We start from the raw sequence: 25,568 nt of genomic DNA on the forward strand, positions 1-25,568 counted from the left end.
ATGGCTCTTGTAGCGGTAAAATATGAGAGAAAAATCATTGTGTGGCTTTGATAAACATTTACTGTGGAAGATGCCATATGAAAATATCGTGAATATCTGCAAAACCGTTAAAAATTTTGAAATACTCTACATACAAAAAATGTTCTTTTTTTAATTCTCCATCTATTGCAAAAATAATATACAGGGTGTTCCATTTAAAAAACGAAGAGAAATTAATTTATATTTTAGAAAGTTTGGCGTAGAATTTTGAAAATCCTGTATGATTTAACGATTACCATATTTATAGCAAAGTAAGTACAGTCTATCTAAAGTAAATACCTAATATAGTTTTGGTTTCAGGACAGTTCTTGTATTTATAATAATTTTTTTAATACCTAAAGGTTGAAAAATATATATTTTTTAGTTATTTATTAATATCTTTGAAACTATCGAAATATATTTACTCATAACTTAAGTTATATAAAGTAAGCCGAAAGGAAGCCAAAATTGCAATAATATACAGAGTGTTCCATTTAAAAAAAATCATTCCGATCCACTCACACTTTTTTGAGCCAACCTATAGAAAATAAAATATGTTCCTGAAATACATCCTAGTACATATTTTAGGCTTGTAATTAAAGAAAATTCCTACGATTTTTATTCTAGGAACTATACAGATGCCCGACGCACTATTGCCGGACCATGTACAGCTTTTTCGAAAGCCTGGATTACCCCGAATTACAATAAAAACAAGTTATAAAGTATATAAGATATAGTATATTATAAGTTATAATATTTAAAAATATAATTCTCATATTGTAGTTGAAAAACATTTTTTATAACATGTAATTCTGTTGTTTTTTATATATTAATTTATGTTTAACTTTTTAAGTCATGCGGCTTTTAAATAAACATATGAATAATTAAAAGAAACAGTCACACATTGCAAATTTATTTTACCACAATATTTATCTTTACTTGATTTAATTAAAATATTAATTTTATTTATTTTCATTTTTTAAAAGTTATAAAAATGATAATTTATTATATAATTATTTTTAAACTTTTAATCAAAGGAAATATCCAATTATAACAATTTTTATAAAAATATTTATTACAAAAATCTTTACTTCAACTGAAATTTTGCTTCGTTCTCAAAATTTTGTGAAAATTGTTAATTTGTTTTAGATCAAATTTAGTTAACAAAAAAAACGCAATTTTAACCAATTCACCTCAATTATTTACACGCAAACCACCGTCATTGACCCGATTCTTCCACCAAACAGACCAATAAAAAAAACAGAAAAAACGCATTTAATACACTTTATTCTCGTCCGCCATGTTTCTTAATTTTAGACCCTCCCCCACTCACTCCACTTTCGATTCCTCCTCTCCCCCATCGAGTAGGCAAGGGCGCAAGCTACCACCACCACCACTATCACCATCACTTCGCATCAAAAACTACCGAAAAAAACCTTGAAATCAGCACCGCAATCAAGCAAAGGACCACTAAGAAATGGCCAACTAAGAGATCGTTCGCTCTCGAGGAGGTTGTGCATCGTAATCCCACCCCGTCCACCAAACAAGTGAACGTCGTCTGTATGTCTCTCTATGAACAGTCGAACGCTCAATAGTGCCGTAGTAAATAGTACTATTAAAATCTTAGTTTTTTTTCTGTATATTTGGAGCGCATGCGTGACTTAGTGACCCGCAATAAATTCTTCTGTTCCTCCTCTAAAAGAAACTAAAGAGTGAAAGTGAGTGTTCTATGAGTGACAGGACATGGCTGAGTTGATGTGTCGCGCGGAGATGGACGGTGCTCGTGAGGGAAGGGTTAAAAAAGCTAATAATGTGGAAGATGGTAAAGATGTGAACGATGATGGATGTAAACAATATGATGGAGTTTTATGTAGTGAAAATATTCTTCATGACGCAGGAAGGTTTAAAGGAAATAAGGTTCCATTTGATGGTGGAATTGATCTGGGAGGAGAAGGTAGTTTAGAAACATATGACTTAGTTAAAATGATAATTGCATATTTTATTGGACTAACTGCTGATACATATCGTAGTTAATTTTCTGGAAAAGAGTTGGGTTTCTATTACAAATAAAAATTGTATATTCTGTAACACGTCACTGGGATGTTAAAAACTACTTTATTTTAAACAAATTTGCCTGGCTAGCTAAAATACATTTTCTATACAGGGTGGTCCGAATTGTATTCGGGAAACTTGTGCAGTATATTCTGCAGATAAAAATAAGTAAAAAAGTTCGTATAAATTAATTTATGTCCTAAAATGCTTGTTTGGGAGATGCAGGATGTAGAAGTTTCATGTTTATTTTGATTGTTTCCAAATAATTTTTGAGCTATCAGAAACTGTTTTATCGTATTTTTTTTCTAAAAAATTCATGATTAGCTTAAAAAACTAAAAAAGATCCCAAAATTTATAATTTAAGTCAAATAACTATCTAGTATACATAATATGTTATTTTTTTGTCAATAATGACATGTATTGACTATTTCCAATATCTTGAAAACTGTTGCTGGTAGCGACTTTTACCAAGAGATCTTCTTTAAATTTATTATATTTTTTATTGTTGATGTGTAAAAAATAACTACTACTATGTCTATAATTTAATTTACCCAATAATATGCATAAAAAAACATTTTTTGAAACCCGTGTCCCCAATAGCTTAGTAAAAAATAAGATCTTCTAAAAAAGGTCCGATTTTTGCTATATCTCTGAAACTAAAGTACTATACACTATATAGGGTGTCGCAGAAATAAGTGCAAGTATTTTAACTGGTAGTATCGTTCAACCCCAGAAACACGCCTATGAGTTTCTTTTTCGCGAAAAAAAATTTTGAACATTCGAAATTTTTTAAAAAAATTTTTGGAAATTTTTTAATTTGTAAATAAAATAACATAATTTCTTGATAATATGGCGACATAGGTATTAGATTAAATTTTCAAGAAAGAAAATCCAGAAGAGATCCAGTCGTTCTCAAAATTTTAGCAAAAAATCATTTTTTTTGGAAATTTTTAAAGTAAAATGACTCCCTTATTTTGGACTTATTTGAAAAATGACAGAGAAACTATGTTTCTTATATTTCTTATATCGAGATCTACCACCCCTAAAATACTTGCATTTATTTCTGGGACACCCTGTATATTGTGTAACCAGTGCAGAGATTTATTAATCTTCACCCATGTAAATTATATGTAGATATTATTATTGAAAAATACACTGTTTCTCTACGTGTAATCGTACAGTTATTTAAATTTAACTTTTAAATATTCCAAATTTTGTTTCATATTCACTTCATTTATTAAAACAAATTTTGTTAAATATTCACTTCATTTATTATTTTACTGCTGAAAATATTATTAAATGATCTTAGTAATATTTTAAGATTTGTAGACGTTGCTTATATTGTATACAAAACACAAGAAGAAAAGTTACTGTCTATTTTTATGACTTGGAGATTGAACAATCCCTAGTCTTAAAACAATAAATAAGAAAGTTGTCCCAGTCTAACACATTTAAATATTAGTTTAGCATAACAATCGATGGATGTATATTTGAATAACAAGAATATATTTATTCGTAATTTAACGAAATACACATGTTTAATCCCATAAATAATTTAGAGAATCTCACATGTAAAATCTCTTCCTTTAACATGTATACTGTATACTCTATTCATCTTAAAATCATAATTTTGCAAATTCTACATAAATATTTATAGAAACCTTTGATGCACTTATTTGTTTTAGAATCTAATTTAAGTCTAATTTTAAATTTATAGTGTGAGATGAAGGGACTTCTTTAAAATAATAATCAATGACATATTTTTTCATTAAAAGAAAATATTCCTTATAAATATGAAGAATTAATAATATAAAGAAAAATATTACTTCTTTAGTGTTATTTCTTACAGGCTAGCTTAAAACTAGTTTTAGAGCTGGTTATGTAAAAACGTATATAAAAAAAATCTAAAATACCTGCATGTAATTTTCTCTTAAGTATTATCTCGTGTGCGATACATTCAAATCCATTATTGGTATCTGTAGAGGTGTTTAAGCAGAAGTACCTAGAATCAAAGATTATACTTGTTTAGAAACCAACTTTTGAGCAAGTAAGTGCATTGTTGTTTCAAATTTAAATTACTATAGAACCAGGACCTTACATTATCCATGATGGTTTTAAATATTTAAAGTAATTATACACCAATTTAATAATAACAAATAATACTTTTAGTAATTTAATGCAAATAAAACTTCATACACTCAGATGCAAAAAAAAAACGCAACGGATAAATTTTTGGCAAAATCTAAGTGTTATTTTTGTTATTTTTAGCCCTATTTTCATGATTTTTTAGCAAGCTGTATATAATATATCTACTCTAATTCGTATACTCAGATTTTTATAAACTTTAGTAGGTATTTGACATATTATACAGGGTTAATCGAGGGGTTGTTTCTTTACCTTAACCTTAAAACACCCTGTGCAATAATTTCGTCCGTAAAATCTTCTAAAATATAATTTTACGGTCAGAACCATGACTCCTGAGCATTGTGTTTTTTGATTCATGTCAATACATGCTTTGGTTAATTTTTAAGAGCGAAATGAACTCATAACGACCAATTTGCAATTTTTTTCAGTTATCAATACTTTATGATAATACTGGGTGAGTTTCCTAGGATGTTCTCTATGGGTATCTCGGAAACTACTGGAGATAGAGAGTCAGTTAAATGGGGAAAGAATTGCAGTTTTGTGGGGTCATAAATATGCACCTTTCAGATTTTCAAAAAAGTTCATGGCTTACTAGATATTTCGAAAAAAAATAATTTTGGCTATTTTAAAAATTGTCCCTAATTCCATTATAATTTCTTTTAGACAAAAAGTTTTCAAATAAAAGTTGTAGATAATCACATCCCTAATGAGGTTGTGCTCTCCGATTTTTTCTAAAGCCTGTCATTTTTGACATATGACACAAACATATGTTTTTTAAATGGAAACCATAGTTGGCCATGACGTCATAAATAGCGTAATTTTTTAAGCTTTTCAGCGATATAAGCTATAATATGTTTCTTTCACAAAATTACTGAGTTATAGCCAATTCTTATATTTCATGACTAATTTCACTTAGCCATGGAAACAAGTTCAATCGTCGTTGCTCTCACAAATGCGAAATTGTCACATCCAATCTTTGTAAATTAAAATAAACAAAAATTGTAAATACGAGTTTTTCAAATGAATAAAAGCGTGTAGGATTATTGGTTCAACTTTTCTTGGCCATACAGTTTCGAGGATACGTTGACGGGTGAACGTTACTTACGTTTTTTAGAGAACGGTTTTCAAGACATGTTAGAAAACTTAAATTTAGATACTGGCGCATTAATAGAGTGGTTCCAACATGACTTTCATTATGACACACCAAACCCCTCTCCCACATTGTAAGAAATGTTAAAAATTATTTCATTATCATAATTATGTAGACTCAGGGATAGAAAGAGGTGGACCAATTGCATGGGTCTACTCGGCGTCCTCGGTCACCTGACCTATCCATTTTAGATTTTTTTTATGCGGTATGGTTAACAACAAGGTTTACTAAAGGACTTATGAACTTATGAGAGGCACTCGAAGAGGCGAAACTCTAAAAAATTCGTTCTCTAAAAAACGTAAGTAACTTTCACTGGTCAACGTATCTTGTATGGCCAAGAAAAGTTGAACAAATAATCCTACACGCTTTTCTTCGTTTAAAAAAAATATTTACAATTTTTGTTTATTTTAATTTACAAAGATTGGATGTGACAATTTCACATTTCTGAGAGCAACGACGATTGAACTTGTTTCCATGGCTAACTAAGTGAAATTAGTCAAGAAAGATAAGAATTGGCTATAACTCAGTAATTTTGTAAAAGAAACATATTATAGCTTATATCGCTGAAAAGCTTAAAAATGGCGCTTTTTATGAAGTCATGGCCAACTATGGTTTCCATTTAAAAAAAACATATGTTTGTGTCATATGTCAAAAATGACAGGCTTTAGAAAAAATCGGAGAACACAATCCCATTAGGAATGTGATTATCTACAACTTTTATCTGAACACTTTTTGTCTAAAATAGATTATAATGGAATTAGGGACAATTTTTAAAATAGCCAAAATTGGTTTTTTTCGAAATATCTAGTAAGCCATGAACTTTTTCAAAAATCTGAAAGGCGCATATTTATGACCTCACAAAACTGCAATTCTTTCCCCATTTAACCGACTCTCTATCTCCAGCAGTTTCCGAGATGCCCATAGAGAACATCGTAGGAAACTCACCCTGTATATATTTTTTAATATGACGAGATGCTTTTCATGACTATTGTCGTAACTTCCTATTACCTTGCATTGGATATTCTATACTAAATAAAAAAAACGTTAAAGACTAACAATACAGTCTGGGTTTTAATAAACTTTAATAACTATAACAGAACTAACGATATTAAAAAAACATCTGTGCTATTCAAGTATACAAACAGAAAAAAAATAAATAAAAAATACCCTAATATGTTCATACTGTCATTGAGGTTGCATATATCATATTGCGTTATGTTTTCGAATTCTTCTTTAACGACCAAGCGAAGTTCATTTAATGAAGAATTAAATTAAAGCTTCACGACCTCTAACCCTCCTACCAAGTATTTTCCAGACATCGAACATGATGGGCAGTTCTTAGTAGTGTATAGTTCACAATAATCACCAAAGCCGCCTTGTGACATTGAAAAATAACTTCAAAAAGAAATGATAATTGAAAAAAATTGCAAATTGTTGATGGGCAAGTTTATTTCGGTCTTAAAAATTAACCAAGGCATGTGTTGACATGATCTAAAATACAAAATGCTCAGGAGATATGGTTCTCATCGCAAAATTATATTTTACGAAAATTTACATACGAAATTATTGCACAGAGTGTTTTAAAGTTAAGGTAAAAAACAACCCCTGTATAATATGTCAAATACTAAAGTTTATAAAAAGCTGAGTTTACGAATTAAAGTTTATATTATAATTATATACAGCTTGCTAAAAAAATCATAGGGCCAAAAATAAGAAAAATGTCACTTTATATTTGGGCAAAAAAATTCTCCGTTGTGCACCTGAGAGAAAAAGAATCAAATTAGAATCTTTGCCTGATATTTTTTTTTTAATATATTATTAAAACTTGTACTTATTAGTAAAACGAATTGTAACTGCTACTGAGTTGTATTTACTGTTTTTTAAGTTTACTTTCGCCGAAGTGTAACCGTATTCAAAATTATTTTGTATTATTTGAAATTTGTGTCTAGTGTTGTTACCTAATGAAATTCACGAAATTATGGAATATGTTGTACAAGGTTCGTCAAAGAAATCAGCAGATGAAGACCACGTTTAAATTTAGTTTCATTTTTTTTTGTAAAAATATATTTCTATTTCAATTTTATTCCTTACAAATAGTATCTATTAAATGCCGATCATTGTGCATCTGGCATAAAGCAATCCCTATGCGACAGTTTTGATGAAAGGCTGCAATTGTGTTTCGACAATCTTTTATGAGTTTGTTTGGTTAGGTAGACTCACAGTCATAAATTTGAACCTTAAACATACCTCTACTAAATAAAAAGAACAGCTAAGATTAACATTTTATTATAATATATATTGCACTTTACATATCCTAAGATATGAGTAAATAATATATTTCGATATTTTCAGAGATATTAATAAATAAATAAAAAAATATATACTGGGTGCGTCTCAAAAGTGGCGCACCCCTATAACTTTTTTCTTTTTTCAGATAAAAAATGGAGATTGGGTATATTAATATATGACATAAATTAGGATTGATTGACTTATTCAATTGTTTTCTGTCACTTCCTGTTTTACCGGAAATGACTACAACTTTTGATTTTTAAATGGCAACCTCGGTGTTTTGTTGCTTTATTGGATAGAAAATAACACTCTGAATAGAATGACATATGATATGTCAACTTTTGACATTTTCGAATATGGTTTATTTGAAATTGCAACATGCGATTCATAACGACAATTTGACTCGAAATACCAAGTGTGTGGTACCAAATTATTCGTAAAAAATGCTTTTTCCAAATATGCTAATGAGCCACCCTCGTCCCATTTGAAAAAATTAGGATATGACTAAAAGTACGATTTGGGAATTTTTTAAACGGCCAGGACAAGACACGAATAACATTAGAAGATCAATTCTATTTTTCCAAGGCTCCTTGACTAAAAATTAGTGTTTTTAACATAGCCAGGGCACTCTAAATTGAAATTTAAAATCCAATTTTGTTTTAAGCATTAATGTCAAAAGTTGACATATTATATGTCATTCTATTCAGAATGTAATTTTCTATAGAATAAAGTAAAAAAATACCGAGGGTGCCATTTAAAAATCAAAAGTTGTAGTTATTTCCGGTGAAACAGGAAGTGACAGAAAAGAATTGAATACGTCAATTAATCCTAATTTATGTCATATACTAACATACCAAATGTCGTTTTTTTTATCTGATAAAATAAAAAAGTTATAGGGGTGAACCACTTTTGAGACGCACCCGGTATATTTCAGCCTTTCTTAAAAAATTATTAAAAATACAAGAACTGATTTGAAATCAAAACTATATTAGGTAGTTACTTTAGATGGTCTGTACTTTCAAAATTCTACTCGAAACTTTCTAAAATATAAAATAATTTTTCTTTAATAATAAAATAATAATTTTTCTTTAATAAATTTAATATAATAAATAACCGTTTCTTTTAACGGAACATCCTGTATATTATTTTTTTATTAGATGGAAAATTAAAAAATTAACATTTTTTTGTATTTAGAGTAATTTAAAATTGTTAACGGTTTTATATCTCATATGGCATTTTCTACAGTAATTTTTTATTAAAGCCACCCAATGGTTTTTCTCTCGTATTTTAGCGTTGAAAGCGCCATATGAATATGAAATAATACTGCGTGTATCTGCGAAACCATTAAAATTTTTGAAATTGGTCAAATACAAAAAATGTTCAACTTTCCATCTAATAAAAAAATAATATACAGGGTGTTCCATTAAAAAAAAAAGAAACATTATTTTATATTTTAGTTTGGCGTAGAATTTTAACCACCCTGTATGATTTAAGATTGCGATATTTATAGGAAAGTAAGTATAGACCATACCTGATACAGTTTTGATTTCAGGACAGGTTCTCCTATTTTTAATAATTTTTTTTTAAAAATTCAGAAAAATATATATTTTTTATTTATTTATTAATATCTCTGAAACTATCAAAATGTATTTACTCATATCTTAGGCTTATTTAAAGCGATATGAAAAGAAGCCCAAAATACAATAATATACAGGGTGTATAATATACAATAATATACCATTTAAAAAACTTATCCCGATCCATTCACACTTTTTTGAGCCACCCTATAGAAGTTAAAATGTTTTCCCGAAATACATCCTCGTGCAAACTTTAGGTTTGTACTGAAACAAAATTCTAAAGTTTTTTATTCTAGGAGCTACAGATGCCCAGAGCACTATTGCCGGACCTGTAGCCTGTATAATAACCAATTTTTCTTTATTCTTTTTGATAATTTTTATTAGAAAAGAACACGACACAAAGGTGCAGACATTATTTACTTTAATTGGAATCTTATTCCAAATAAAAAGTCATTATGTTATCTTCTTTCGAATTTAAAACAATAAAAGTCACAAAAAGACCGTAAACATATATTTATATCAAACATTTTACGTTGTCTACCATCTCCAGACAAATTGTTTACACCAATAACATTTATTTCCAGAAACACCACGACGCCAAAACTTCCCAGAATGCTCCACCCAAACCCTGGATCTCATCCGGGATCAACACCGGCATAAACCTTGCCCCGCCATCGCAAATAACAATATCGATATCCAGATTCGACCGACTTTGGTCCAGTCGCGATCCATAGGCGTCGGCACTACCGACGACCATTGTGACGTCATAACGGTTAACTGTCTGCCTTCGTGTAGTGAGAATCAACCGAAACGCGCCGGGGTGGTTGATGAGGAAACCGTGATAAGGAGGAAATCTTTAGTGCCTATGAGCAGTATGGAGGAGGAGAATTTGAGGGAGAGGTTGCATTTGGCTCACCTGAAGTTGTGCAGCGAGGTGGTGAACAAGGAGCAGAAGTATACGAGGGATGGGTTCAAGAGGTTGTTGCAGTCAAAGGTAAGTTCCATTTCCGTTTAAAGAGAATAATTTGAATACCGTACGACGATTAAAATTGCGTGTAATCAGATGTGGTACTACTACAATATTTAGTTTACAGCAAGAGGTTTTCTCATTCGAAAAAAAATCGAATTAGAATATTTTCTTCACCATATATGATATTTATTGATGTACATACTATTCGTTAATGACAGTACATGCCTCCAGCTATCTAAATGGTTCTTGACTACTATTAATACTGGTTTTTGGTATAATTTAAAATTCAAATACATCGCCTTAGGTGGTTTTAACATTATACACAGATGTTTAAGAAATATTTTTTATTTCGTCTAATTTAATGTCAAAAAATATATTTTTAATGTGTTGATATCAACCAATAAATGTTCAATACTATACATATACAGGGTGATCTAAATTATATTCGGGAAAGTTCGGCAGCATATTCTGCAGATTAAAATAGGTATATAAAAAAGTTCGTATAAATTTATGCCCCAAAATGATTAGTTTCATTTTCATTTTGATTCTTTCCAAATAATTTCTGAAGTATAGTCGATGTTTGGATAAAAAAATGGTGTAGTTGTGGTGTCTTGGTGGATAAAGAAATGGTATCTGGTCGTCTTGGATAAAAAAATGGTGAAATTTGATTTCAGTAGGAAGGAATTATTAGTTATATAAAATAAAAAATATATATTTTGTAAATTATTAATGATTCGATTGAAAGGAAATATAAAATGTTTAAAGTTCATTGATATATCGAGTTTACGCAACAAAAGTAAAGTTTTCAAAAACAAATTATATAAGTATAATTGGCAACTGCGAAAAATATTTCCTTTCAATATTACGAATTTATAAAATCATCAAATCAGCAATAACGCGGTCTTCGCACCGGTCATCGCAATTGCATTGATAGACCAATAATGCTGATTTGATAATTCGCCACATCGAATTGATAAATACAAAAATGTCACCTGTTGGGGGGACTGTCAATAGTTAATGTTCGAGAAGGTCGCCGTCGATATTCGGGCATTTTGCATTAGTACGAATAGTACGAGAGCTAGCAACGTCCGAAAAACAAGTATTTTAAGACGTCTGGCTCTTTGATATATTTTTTACTATGCTCTCTAGAACAGTATACGGCCCGTCTGGCTGCCGGTAAACGTTGCGTTTCCTACTGCGCATTGTAAGAAGATCCTATATATTTATTAGTCCTTTAATTTCTAGTATTGAATATAAATCGAACATGTCTCCATAGCGCAGTGCGTAGAGTTTCCGACCACGAACCGAGTTCGAATCCGGGTCAGGGCAAAGACTCTTTTATTTTATTTTCGTTTATATTCTGATAGTAAAGTATTAAATATTTGTTTTTTTTTAAATTACCAGTATTAGAATAGGATCTTCTTCTGATGCGCAGTAGTGAACGCAACGGGTATCGGCAGCCAGACGGGCCGCATGCTGTTTCAGAGAGCATAGTAAAAGATATATTAAAGAGCCAGACGTCTTAAAATACTTTCCCGAAAACGTTGCTAGCTCTTAGACTAGAAGCCCTGTAACACTACCCCCGCGCCAGCGACGATATATGTTCGTCTATACGTATATGTCAGTACATATTTACCCTTATAGTTAATGTTAGATTATGTAATATTCGTAAGTTAATTAAATTGATTAATTAAAATAAGTGTTAAAATTAAAATCTCTTTTATTTTGCTATGCCCCTAGTCATAGCCCACAAAATGGGGTTTGACAATATGACTCCTGCTTGTAGGGGGCTACATATTTTTTAACTGGTTTGAAGAGTAATAACTTTTCGTCTGTAGCTGTATAAAATTATTGAGTGAAACAATATACATTACAACTAAACGTTCTCGAGATATTTGGAATATAAATTATGAAAACATATATAATGACGAAAAATAAAGGTGTTCGACTAAAATGATAAATCTGGAAACTTTTTATTTTTTTAAATTAATCATAATTTTTTCTAGAAAAAAATATGATGAAACAGTTTCTGTTGAACCCGAAGTTAAATCTTTGATACAAAAACATTTCAAGTTTATGATTTCAGTCTAATAACTATACAGGGTGAGTCTTAAATAAGTGCAAATATTTTCAGGGGGGTATATATCGACCCTAGGAACAGGTCTATGAGGTTTTTTCGCAAAAAAAAATGTTGAAAATCGTACATTTTCTTTTAAATTTCCCTGTATATTTTTCGAAAACTTTTTAGAACTGCCTGTTCACCGCGAAAATTTTGCTTCCACGGTATAATTTCTTAATCTCTGATATTACCATAGTTACGTCTTTACTCCATGGTTACGGCACTAAAAGGGATGCAAATAGAGACAGAAAAAATCCGGTGGCTCTCAAAACTTTTTCAAAAAAAAATAATTTTGTTTTAATTTTCAAACTTAAATAACTCGGTTAGGTATCTGAAAAATGGTAAAGAGGAAATATGTTTCTTTTATTGAGATCTACCAGACCTGAAAATATTTGCACTTATTTAAGACTCACCCTGTATAGTCAACATGTTCAGTTTTTGTTAATGATGACATGTATTAATTATTTCCATTTCAAATTTCTTGAGAAACATTGGTAGCATAATTTTTTAGCAAGGAACCTTTTTTACGCAAAAAAACGGACAGATACGGAAGAATAATTAGTACCCTTCAAACCAGATTAAAAATATGCAGGTGGCCTTCTCTACAAAGAGGAGTTATATGTCACATGTCAAAAAACTTCCAGACACCAATTTTAATCCAAGTATCGACGTTAGTTCAGAAATTATATAAAAAAACAAAACAAAAATGAAACTTCTACACCCTGTATCTCCCAAACAAAGCATTTTACGACATACATTTATACGAACTTTTTTACTTATTTCAATTTTTTATGCTCAAGACAAAAAGGCAATTAATCTCAGGCTCAAGACAAAAAGTCTCACCCTAAGCTACAACCTCAACGCTTTGAATGACTTTGCAATTCTTGAGGTTGTAGCTTAGGACGTGACTTTCCTGTAAACATGTAGCCCCCTTATTTATTAAGAATTTGTCTTTAAAAGATTGTGAGATTTGTGTCTCTGTTCACTAATTAGAAGATATTTATTAAAATGTAGATATATTATTAATTTTGAAAAAAAATAATTTGAATATTTTATTTAAATACTGTCGATGTTATATATAGACATACGGTATATTAAAGAGGGACATCCAGTGCCTCCAGCTATCTAAACGCTTCTTAATGACTTAATACTGGTTTTTAATATAATTTAAAATTCAAATATGGTCGCCCTTAAGATATTATTAATATCATCTACACTAGAGAGATGTTATGAAAAGTTTTTCTTCTTTAAGTCGCCATCTCAAAGAAAATAATCTCTTAACAGTTACCTATCAAGATATCCGATAAATACTAATAAGATCTGTATATAAATCATGTGAAAATATATTAATATCCATAAAGATATATGTATTTAATATGTATATAACCCTGTCAAGTTACATTTGGTTCGTGAATATTACGACACATCTGAGAATTTTGAACCAGAAGGCTTTTTTGCCTTATACAGGGTGTTTCAAAAACATGTGCCATCTCTCATGGGGAGATTACATAAAAATAAGATTTATTTTCATATCAACATAGGTCCGATTCTGCTTTGTTTCGTAGCTACATGGTATTAAAGTCTTAATAATCTTTCGATTTATTATAATATATTCTTCCAAGTAACTTTTACTGATTCGAATGAAATTCTGAGGGTAAAAGTTACTACAAGTGCTACATATTTTAATGCTAAAAAGTGTCGATAAATTCATCAATGGTGTACATGATTTTTTAGAAAAATATTCCAGTGATAACCCATATGCACGTCCCTGGTGAACATGTCGATATTTTTTTAGCTCAAAATTTCATTCGAAACGCTAAAAGCACTTGGAAGAAAATTATAATAAATCGAACAAATATTTAGACTTTAACACCCTGTAGCTACGAAACAAAGAAGAATCGGACCTACGTTGATATGAAAAATAAATCTTATTTTTACGTGAGGGATCCCCCATATTTTTTGAAACACCCTGTATAGGTATAAACTATTTTGTTGTTTACGTGTTATGTTATGTGTGATATTTTATAAACGAAAGGTATAGTATTACATTACTAGTAGCTACTACTAGTCTTAAATCTTACTGTAACAAGATCTCAACTTCTTTATACTGATAAATTTTCTATAATTCCTCCAATTGTAATTTTTCAGTTGTCGGATTTAAGAAAATATTTTCTTACTTATATTTATTTTCTTGTCTGTGTCTTGGATGAAGCCGAACGCTATTTTTCTTCAAAAAAACAAAACAAAACTGGGGAAAAATGTACTTAACTTGCTGAAGGTAAACATAAAAAATCTCCTGTTATAAATTTACGTATTATCATCACACAGAATCCGAAACCATTAATCTTGGAAACGGTCATTTATACTTGTACAGAGTGTTTCGGTTAAAATGCAAATGAGATCGAAAACGTTTTATTTTGAAATATCGACCGATATCAAGCTGTATACATGATAAAACTATCTAAGTGCGCAATCGGTGACATTAAGCATTTTGTTTATCCTTATACCGCAGATTATACGTTCTTATTAAATTTTATGAAGATTTTAAATATAACTCAGTAAGTACATCAGGTTTTCGAATTAGTACAGTACTAAGTGGAATTAGTACGGTACTAAGCATTAGTGGAATTGTTACGTTATTACGTTACGTATATTACTTTACTCTCATAACGGCCAGGGTTGGTTATTACTAAAAATATTATTAATTATTACTTACGTTAAAAATAATTAATAATTTAATTCTGAAATCAGACGTACGAGAAATTCTCTGTGTCGGAGAAATATCTTCAGTATGTTTGAATCTTATGATATCAGTAACCAGTGCAACAACATTGCAGAAAATTAATAGGTAAGAAACCTATCAACTTTTTATAAAAAACGCAGTGATTTATATCGATTTGTTTTTGCAGTCCCGTGATGGAGAATCAAAGAAAGACAGAGAGAGTTCTAGATTTTTGATCCATCAACCACAGGGGTATTTTAGAGTCTTTTTAAAATTGTGTGGGTTGAAGTTTATTCGGTTGTAATGCCGAATGTATTATAGAGACCTTATATTTTGTCGATTAAATTGGTATGTTCTAGAAACAGTGTTTTCGTATTTTAGAGATTCGCTTAAGTTGTTGGTTATGTTTAGATTTTGCCGTATGTGAGAATATAGGTTACAAGTTGTTAATTAAGATGTGTTTGACTGTTAATGTAGTTTTGCAGTTAGTGCAATTGGGAGGATTTCCTCCTTTTAAGATATTCTCATGGGTTAACTTAGTGTGTCCTATGCGAAGTCTAGTCATTATGCTAAGTTTTTTCCTGGATATATCAGGAAGCTTATTCTTTTCATTGAATTTGATAATTTGTTATGTTCTTTACTTCATATAATTTGTTATCGTCATTTAGATCCCATCCCAGTTAATCCAAACTTTTGAATAATTGTATCAAGTCTGCGTTCAAATCCTCTTTTCAAAAGGACTGATTAATAGAAAGACTATTCGTTGTATTTCTCGCGAGGTGGTCAGCTTTTTTGTTTCCAGGAATGTCCTTGTGAGAAGGAATCCAGAGCAAAGTAAGTAAGCATCCCTTTGATGTTATCCTGTACAATTTTTCATTAATTTCTAAAACTAGAGAGTGACGGGCTTGGAACGAATTTATTGTATTTATTGCGGACATGGAGTCAGTAGCAATTAGCCAATTTTTTTTTCAGTCGATAAAATATAGTCCATTGCCTTGGAGATAGCCAACAATTTAGCTGATAAAATTCCTGTTGTCGTGGGAAGTTTAAATGAGCGTTCAAAGTGGGAACAGGGAAATGCTTGGAAATACGTAATGCTTGTACTTGTGATGTGTGTTAGTAGTTTTTCTCAAGTACAGGGAAGCTGTATTTTATCGCATTATCGGAACAGCATAGTTTGAGAGGCTGTACTACACCATTATATTTCCTCGATAGTAGATTACAAATCATTTATTAATGAAGGTAAGGTTAGGTTGCTGGGGTTTGGGATCCTGTTTGATCCCTCGCTCGGAGGCCTTGGGCCCATTGCGATACTCCTGTTATTATTGTACCAAACCTTCCTCTCATTCTTCCTTTGCGTTAAAGCACTTCCAGCTCTTTGCAAAGTTCCCGATGTCGCTGAATCGAAACGAGAATCTGAATTTTCCGTTGTTTCTTAGTTTTAATCTACTGAAGTATTCCTTGTTCAGAGACAGTGTCCTGTTAAAAACCCAGTGACAATCCGAAGATTGTTCTTGTTTAAATCAAGGAACATTCTAGTCCTTCTAGTCCCTCCAAAATACCGTGCTCTAAAGTTTTAAAGCCCCGGTTTCCCAGTGCCGGACAGTGGCACGCAGGTGCTCTATGTTTTCTTCTTCCGCTCCGCATTCTCTGCAGTAGTCACCGTTGGAAATCTTCCATCTCACGAGGTTTACCCAGTGGGGCAGTTTCCAGTGACGACACCCTTATTATGTGTACTAGAATAGGTTCTTTTTGTGTTCTAGTAGTTCTTTTGTCTTTTTGCTATCTACCAGTGGCCACGGTTTTCGAGTTGTAGTGCAGTCCTCACGGCTGCTTGGTCTTGATAGTAGTTCCTATAGCTTCGTTTAATGTGTCGATCGTCACAAATGGTGGGTGCCACGGCCTGTCTATTAATTAAAATAAAATAGAAAACAAATTTCTTGCAGTAGAGGTATATAATAAAATTATATAAGGATTCTTGCCACTTAACTGCTAATATAGAAATTTAATTCTACGCTGTGTTTGTCATAATGCGGATCAACCTGCTCTCACTACCGGTTTCGGAGCCCTACTCCATCATCAGGTGAGCTTGGGAGATCCACAAAATCTATATTAGCAGTTAAGTGGCAAGAATCCTTATATAATTTTATTAATTAAAATATGTAGTAACACAATTATCTATCAATTAAAATATGTAGGATTATAAAAATACAATAATTTAATACATTTTCTTTATATTGTGTTTTTATTGTGTCATCCTGTACACAGGAAAATTTACTGTTCTTTCACTCTCATCCTTCACCACCAATTTTTAAGGGCACTAACACGCAACGTATAATTTTTGTGCTGCCAATAATGATCATTCTGAACAATTTCACGACCGGTGTAATGGTTTTAGGTGGGTCATCTGCCACGGCCTGTCTATTAATTAAAATATGTAGTAACACAATCATCTATCAATTAAAATATGTAGGATTATAAAAATACAATAATTTAATACATTTTCTTTATATTGTGTTTTTATTGTTTCATCCTGTACACAGGAAAATTTACTGTTCTTTCACTCTCATCCTTCACCACCAATTTTTAAGGGCACTAACACGCAACGTATAATTTTTGTGCTGCCAATAATGATCATTCTGAACAATTTCACGACCGGTGTAATGGTTTTAGGTGGGTCATCTGCCACGGCCTGTCTATTAATTAAAATATGTAGTAACACAATCATCTATCAATTTAAATATGTAGGATTATAAAAATACAATAATTTAATACATTTTCTTTATATTGTGATTTTTATTGTTTCATCCTGTACACAGGAAAATTTACTGCTCTTTCACTCTCATCCTTCACCACCAATTTTTAAGGGCACTAACATGCAACGTATAATTTTTGTGTTGCCAATAACGATCATTCTGAACAATTTCACGACCGGTGTAATGGTTTTATGTGTACGACCACACTGAAAATAATTAGTACCATTGTCGGTACCGGATTCCATATGAAAGAAGACAGATGAAAACAATTATTGGGTTTCTTCGGCTCTGTGTATAATACCGCCGAATTTTTATTTAATTTTTTTGTATAAGATTACATTTGATTACAATGCTCTAGAAATATTACGATTTACACAGAATAATAAAAAATATTTTTAAAAGATATTTTTTTTTGTAAAGGTGGTAATAGTTATAATTTATAATACCGTATAATCGCAAAAAACAGCGTCAGAGGGCTGAGGAATGACTATCGAAACAAATTGTGGCGAGGTCTCTAGACGTCATTTACCAAAAATTGACATAAAACTAGTCAAAAAATAACACTAAGTATTGAAAGATTTAAAAAAATATAACGTTTTCAGACAAAAATCTATTTGCAAAAAAAAGTTCTTGAATTTTAAACTACACCATTTTTACCCAATATAAAAATATTTTTAATGTGATAGACAATGATTCAGTATTAAAACTAAAAGAGTTTCGGACTTCCATTGTCTTTATTTATTTTGCTTACTGACACACTGACCGTTACCAGTTTACACTTGATAACGGACAGTGATAATTCTGACCGAAACCTTGTATAGGCAAAATAAATAAAGACAAGGGAAGTCCGAAAGTCTTTTAGTTTTAATAAAAATATTTAATATGTAATACGACAATAACAACTTTTTTAGGCCAACTGGCAGTAAGCACCATTAAAAAAATAAAGAAGAGCATAGACCCACTAATGACGTCTAGGGTTTGACCTCGCCAAAACTATTATCGATTGTCATTCGCTATCGATTGTATTTCGTCAATGTAATGTCAATGATCAGTTCAAAAATATACATATAAACCCTAAAGGATACTTAGTGAATTTCGTAAAATGGTTGGAATTACTGGATAATTTTTATTATCACAATTTGTTTTAAAAAACGTATATACCTACAGATCGAAACAATACTCAGGCAGAAATCTACGTTATCCAACGATGCGTACAACTTATCGTAAATAGGAACTATCGTATTTAAGAAATAGCGACCTTGTTCGATAGTCTAGCAACATTAAAAGTAATCGATTCAGTAACCTAGTTCGAAGTTGGTTAAACAATACCTAGAGAAGCTGAAGAAATTAGGCAAAGATAATAAGGTCCTCCTACTCTGGGTACCACCCCACCGAGCACCCCACCAAGGAATAGAAAGCAATGAAAAAGCAAACGATCTAGCATCTAGCTAGAAAAGGAGCGAACACTCAACTGTCTGGTCCACAAACGTTCTGCTTCTCAAGTGGAAACAAATTTAAAGCGGACCTCAAAAACCTATAAGACTCCGTAATGGAACCCGTAACCTAGAATGGGAATCCTCCAACCGATCTAAGACATTCGAAGAAATTTCTCAGAACTTATGACCGAGATGAATCAAATATTTTCCTTGATTTAGGTAAGAACAATCTTCGTATTGTCACGGGGTTTTTAACAGGACACTGTCTCTTTAACGAACACCTCAGTAGATTGAAGCTAAGAAACAAAAGCGAATGCAGATTCTATGGGGAAAATGGGGAAACACCAGAACACGAGAGTGCGCCGAGACAACACCAATTCGTGCCATGAAGTTTGGTACGACTTATATAAGAGACGGAGAACTAACCTCTATAAAACCGTCTCAGATACGCTTTTGTCAGAGCTATATACTGTATGATGAGTAATAACTCGTTATAACTCAAGAAATGGGGACATAATAGATCTGTAAGTTCGTGGTGATTAACCCCCTTTCCATGCATTGTACATTCTACAACAAAACAATAATTAGAATGAAGGACCTCTAGCCTAAAAGAAAATGATGTTACACCTAAGTACCTAAATCAATTGAGAAGAACTTTCTAGATGCAGTTTGTCTATTTTTTCGAATTTTGGCAAACAAAGAAGAACTGCTACGCTTTTTGCAAGAAACCGAAAAACTAATATACTTCAAAAATGGATAAAATATCATACAAATTCTACACCTACATGTGAAAAAAACCTGTTGCCTGTCCTTTAAGCGTGATATTTCTCTATATTGTTCTGGTACCACGGTCCATATCCCCAACTACACGGTCCCCTGCAGTCGTAGTTCCACCCATTATTTTAAATAGTATTATTCAAAAACTAGAGAAGTTATAGTACAAAAAAGACTCTTCATCTGGCAATGGCAATCAAACAGCAGTATGTCCAGAGCACACAAGGACATACTTCTGTTTGTTTGGCTACCGCCAATGGACATACAGCACATAGAAAGTCTAAGGTATTTTCGCCATTTAATTTAAATGGGATAAAATGAATTTAGAACGTTGTTTATGGCATCATATTGTAACTCTGTGTATATAGTTTGTAATGCCCCCTTTGGTTGAAAATCTTAAAAAGTGGACAAAATGCACTTAGTAAGTCTGCTTCTCAATTAATAGTATTTTTAAAATACATTTTTTATTCTTTCTATTATTTTAGATTTCTGCGGGAATGCAAGCTATCAAACAAACAAAATAAGAAAGAAGAAACAAGTTAAATGGATCATTTTTTCTTGTTTCTTGGTTCTCGTGTCGGTTCGCCTTAGTTACATGGAAAAATTCGCTCAAAGTCGTTTTATCTAAAACGGTGAACGATTTACTGGTTACAACGTCTCCGTATTTAGAGATGATTAGAGCAATTCTGTTTAATTTTATTGCGAAAAACTTGTAGCGACATAAATAGTTAATTGAAAATCGATAATTGGAAGCGACACAATAAGACCGAGAACTTTTACCATTCTTTTCTTGAAAGAAATCTATTCTTATTGACATGTTTTTCATTCTATTATTTTATTATGCGATGTAGTAGTATAGTTCATATCAAATAAACTTTTAGTCACGCGATTAAGCTGGACCGGCACAGCGTTGCCTACTTTTACATATTTTCTTTTAATCAAAATATTTTAGGAAACAAAAATAAATTAATTATAAATATATAAACAGTTATTATTGACATCAACAAAACTCACCTCCTTAATAGCACTTAATGGAAATAAAGGGCCATTTCCCGTTCAAAATATTCTAATAAAGTTACGATGAGTTTTTTACGGCTATTAAGCTGTCTTGTACACTTCGCACTAAAAGAGGTTCTAAAAATAAGAATTCAAGGTCTGGTAGTAAAAAATTTAAAGCTTTTTTAAAATTTCACAGCACAGTCAATTTAAACCAAAAACTTGTAATACATAATTAAAATGTCAAAACGAATGACAATATTAGGAAATAAATAAATAAATGTGGCAACTTGACATTTTATACAGAGAGATATAGAGCTACCACCTGAAAGCGGGAAATTTAAATTCCAGTTAGTAAGCCCCGGACATGGTTGGCAACAATGAATTTAAAAATCGCGCCCTTGATTGCGTAACTAAAAGTTTAATTGATATCGGATATAAGTAATAAGTAGACATCTCAAAATGTTTTTTGCTCCACCGAAATAAAAAATATTAATTATTCTCATAATACTTTTAGTGAAAAACAAGGCTAAGACCGCCATGGCCTTGCAGGGTTCAGTCTTGACCTTGCTGCAAGACTTCTTCTTACAGTACCATACTCTATATAGAGCGTCGGCTACCTCTCGCATGTACTTGTGATGTGATGTGTGTCATCAGTGTTTGACAAGTACACGGGACCTACAGTTTATCGCCGAATCCGAACGGCACTATTTGAGAGGCTGTACAAGGCAAATATACGCAAGGTGGTTTGCCATTGCCTTCCTTCGTTGGTCGCTCTATTTAGATAAATAAATATTTTTATTTAAATAAATAAAGCGACCGTACAAGCTGGGGATCGAATCCAGTACCTTCCGCTCCGCTTATCGACACACTATCGCTGGAGCTACGACCTGCCACGCTGCAAGACTACTCTGCTACAAATATTTCACTTTTTTGGTAGATTTTTGGCTAGATGTAATTTCTACATTAAAACCTTCAAAGAATAGCTTTCCAAGTAATTTAAAGTAAATGAAAATAAAGAAACAATAAAAACAATATAACAAATAAATATTTCTGATGGAAATCTGGGGGGTACGACCGAGCCCCCTGATTTTCGCCAAGTTGAAGTCGGAAATTTGGTATTAGCAGCACTTTTCACCACCGTGTAACTTCGTTGTGGATGTAGAATGTAGAATGAGTAAGAGGGGGGGTTTTCACTGCAACCTTAAAGATCTATTGTGTGCCCCCCTTCCTTGAGTCATCACGCAGTCTATAACCCATCATATCCCTGTTGTAGAGGGGACAGGGTATTTCCCATCCTCCTCTGACAACAGTTCTTCCTCAGAAAAGTTCTTCCTCCTTCTTACACACCCTTCCACGGTTGCAGTTTGGCCCTCAGTGCCGCCCTTCACAGTCGAGGAGCTTGCCTCTGGTTGAGGAACCCGTGAGGTGGAGGCTGGAGGATTTGTTTCCATTTTCCCCACCTCTTTAACTTGGTCCCTCCTTAGACCTGATACCTGTGTTATCCCGTATCTATAATAGAGGATAATATGTCCCCATTCTCTATTGCGTCCTTGGATTTGAGGTTAATTTCTATTTTGAGGACCTGACCATAACCCTCCTCCCTCGAATTGATGACTCGCCAACTCGATGTCCTTACATTGAAGTTCTGACCCTGGATAAGGCTCAGCAGATAGGTGGTGTCTTTCCCATTGCTCTTCGGCAGAAAGACCGTGATGGCCGCCCCTTTAGGGATGTTTTCTCCCTTCACTGCAACCAGTTCCGGCCCTGCCAATTTTTAAGCTTAAGTGCGATTTCCACCAACCAATTCGCCGATTCTTGAGATACACAATCTATGAGGATCATGCCCACCCGAAAGTGTATCCTCGCAAAATGCAGCTAACCCACATTTTGTAGATCGTTGTGTTGCGATCTGATCGCCACTACTTCGTCCAGTATAGCCTCTTCTAGAGAGGTTTGCTGGTCGGTGGTCAGAGCATCTGGGAAATCCTTTGGTAGCACCGCCATTTTCACTTGTCCAGCAATAGCGGCAAAGCTGGTGATACGTCCCTGCTTGCCTGCCGGTGTGGGACGGCTTTCCATCCTGGCGTTTTTCTCTCCCTGCCGGAGAAGATGTGAGGGGTTCTCGCTCCCTTTCTTGCCCTTTGATGGAGATGAGTCAGATTGTTTCTTGGTTTTTTTACTCTCCCCTTTACGGAGGAGTGTTTTCGCTTTTGCCTCCTCTGGAGCAAGTTTATCGTGGAGCAGTGGGAGGTATCTCCGTGCTTCTGTGTAGCTAGGGGGCTTCCCCACAGCTTCACCGGTGGTGTTTTTAATACTAGATCTCATAGTGTTTCCACGAGTCGCTAGGGACAGTCGGTCCACTTCTACAGAGCCCCGCATGTAGAAGTAAGGGGTAAATACAATGGGGTGCCCCCTGATGCCCCAAGGTTGAGGCCAGTAATGGCTAGTCCTCTATCTAGCCACACATCCCTTTGACCTGGTCCCGCCATCGTAGGTTTTAGGATTTTGGTGAGGTTGTCCCCTCACATCCCCTACACCTTCCCACCCTCCCACATCTTCTACCCGCGAGACATGACCAGTAGAGGGTGCCTGGTATGACGGACAGGGGTAGCCCCGTCCGGCATCGTTATATGTCTTAGTGCAATTCCCTGGCCACGACACTACAGCCAGGGACAAGACGATGAGTGAGATGCTTGTTAGACCAAGTCAAGCGCTAGTGGGGATTCCCCCAGCACCTGACCAGGAGCTTCCCCACCAACGACAAGGTCTTGCATCTCCTAGGGGAAGTTCGTTGCGGATACAGCAAGAATATTAATTGTCACTACACATAAGGACATACTATAGCTGGGTAGATAACCAAAATATCTAGTAATTATACCTCATAGCTTATGAATTATCGAAAATCAAAAATTCATCAAAACATCATCAAAAATTCACAGGGCACAGAATAAATTTTAATAACGCCAAAATTATAATGAAAGATGCGATAGCCTCTAAAAGAAAAATAAAAGAGGCTTTTAATACAATTTAATAAAAATAAATGTATTGCTCATGCATCTGTAGATGTTAGTTATGTATGGCAATCGCTTCTTTGATTTTAAAAAATAATCAGAAAGTTTGGGGCTTTTTGGTTTTATCAGCTATTAATTGTTAATTTTGAAGTTTAACTAGATATAATGTCATTTTAACAGAACGTCAACGGTTTTTGTAGACGTATCTGTTTTAAAAAACTAAAGTGTCCTTGAATAGTTGAATTTAAATATTTTAAGTAGTTTTTTCTTTATTCTTTGTATTTTTTTTGCTTCCGACGACGGAAAGAGATCTGAAACGTTAAACATTTTTTTGTTCGTTAGGCAAATTTGTATATCTGCAAACCTAACTGCTGACAAGTAGTGTTTACAAAAAATAACTATTTCATTTTGTAGATTTTCTTGCAGTGGCGAAATACCCATATAGGATTTTTTGGGGAGATGAATCCGCCACATAGATATAGATATTTTTTTTAATGGAGAATTTGGCATGCTGGGTTTTGATTTTGATCTTGCAGATCTAACGCCTCTCTGGTTATTGGTTTTTCTTTTCGTGCAATACTAAGATCAAGACCGCAAGACTAAGACCAACAGCCTCTATCAACACTAATGTCTTTACCTTGTGGCGGCTTAATATTAGAAAAAATAGACTAGTACATTTTACTATTCACGGCCTTAAAATAGACTAATATTGCAAAAGATTATAATCTAAGAACCGTTAGCTTCTAAATGAAAAATAAAAGGGACTTTTCTCACGTTATAGTACCCTGAAGATGTTTCGTTCGATGTAGCTATCGTTTCTTTGATTTTTCAAAAAATAACGTACCACACAACACAAATCTTAATTAAAAGACCCAATATTTCTGTATTGTAACATTTTTTCTTAGCTTTAGCCATTTTAAATAGCTTTTCTTTTATTTTTTTGAACTTGCTTCTGGACTTGGAGAGAAATACTCCTTGAGACTTTTAGTGCTCTTTATTGTTTATTACGTTTGTTGACAAGTAACAAACTATTGACACTCTGGATTCCGTTTGAATTTTAACGCAGTGATATTTTACAAAAGAATAACTTTAGTAGCCGTTATTTTTTTCCAAAAAACTTACTGCAAATTAACTTTGTTGCCATTCAAGGTATTTCGTCAGAAAAAGAGTTGATATACCCTGTATATTCATATACAAACGATATATACCTGGGTATCTTAATTTCTTAATGAGATGCATAAATATTCGTAACTTAACGATGTAAAAATATCCTCTTCGGAGATATTATCACCATTATTGATTAGCAGCGGTTTTAGCGAGGAATATTTGACTATATAATCACCCCGTTAATATTATTTTATAAATTGTTAGCGCTAATTAATTATTTAACAGTAATCGATTCGTAACAGAACAGCGGGTCGGAGGCGTCCGAGAAAGTCATTCAACTTTTTGTTAGACATTCGAATTAATTTGAAGACGAATAATATGGGCTATCGATTGAATTCGGGGGATTTTGTTGGAACTGTAGTTTTACAGAATTTTTTACGCAG

At 32.7% G+C, this 25,568-nt stretch overlaps 1 protein-coding gene across 3 annotated transcripts in view; it reads left to right on the forward strand.

The window, feature by feature from the left end:
- The first annotated feature begins 1,503 nt into the window (after nt 1-1,503).
- The window catches only part of LOC115888485 (NADPH oxidase 5-like), a 160,919-nt gene continuing 136,854 nt past the window's right edge, over nt 1,504-25,568 (forward strand). The window contains exons 1-2 of one of the 3 annotated variants that reach the window (XR_004051274.1): nt 1,504-1,972; nt 9,816-10,225. Coding sequence is in view for 2 of the 3 variants with exons in the window: in XM_030908229.1 (XP_030764089.1) it covers nt 1,762-1,972; nt 9,816-10,225 (621 nt within the window). In the remaining variant the exon portion in view is untranslated. The remainder of the gene's footprint in view (nt 1,973-9,815; nt 10,226-25,568) is intronic. The other 2 variants (XM_030908229.1, XM_030908230.1) reach the window with 2 other exon arrangements.

This window comes from Sitophilus oryzae, unplaced genomic scaffold (genome assembly GCF_002938485.1).
Source record: "Sitophilus oryzae breed Bouriz unplaced genomic scaffold, Soryzae_2.0 scaffold_771_pilon_pilon, whole genome shotgun sequence".
Taxonomy (NCBI): domain Eukaryota; kingdom Metazoa; phylum Arthropoda; class Insecta; order Coleoptera; family Curculionidae; genus Sitophilus; species Sitophilus oryzae.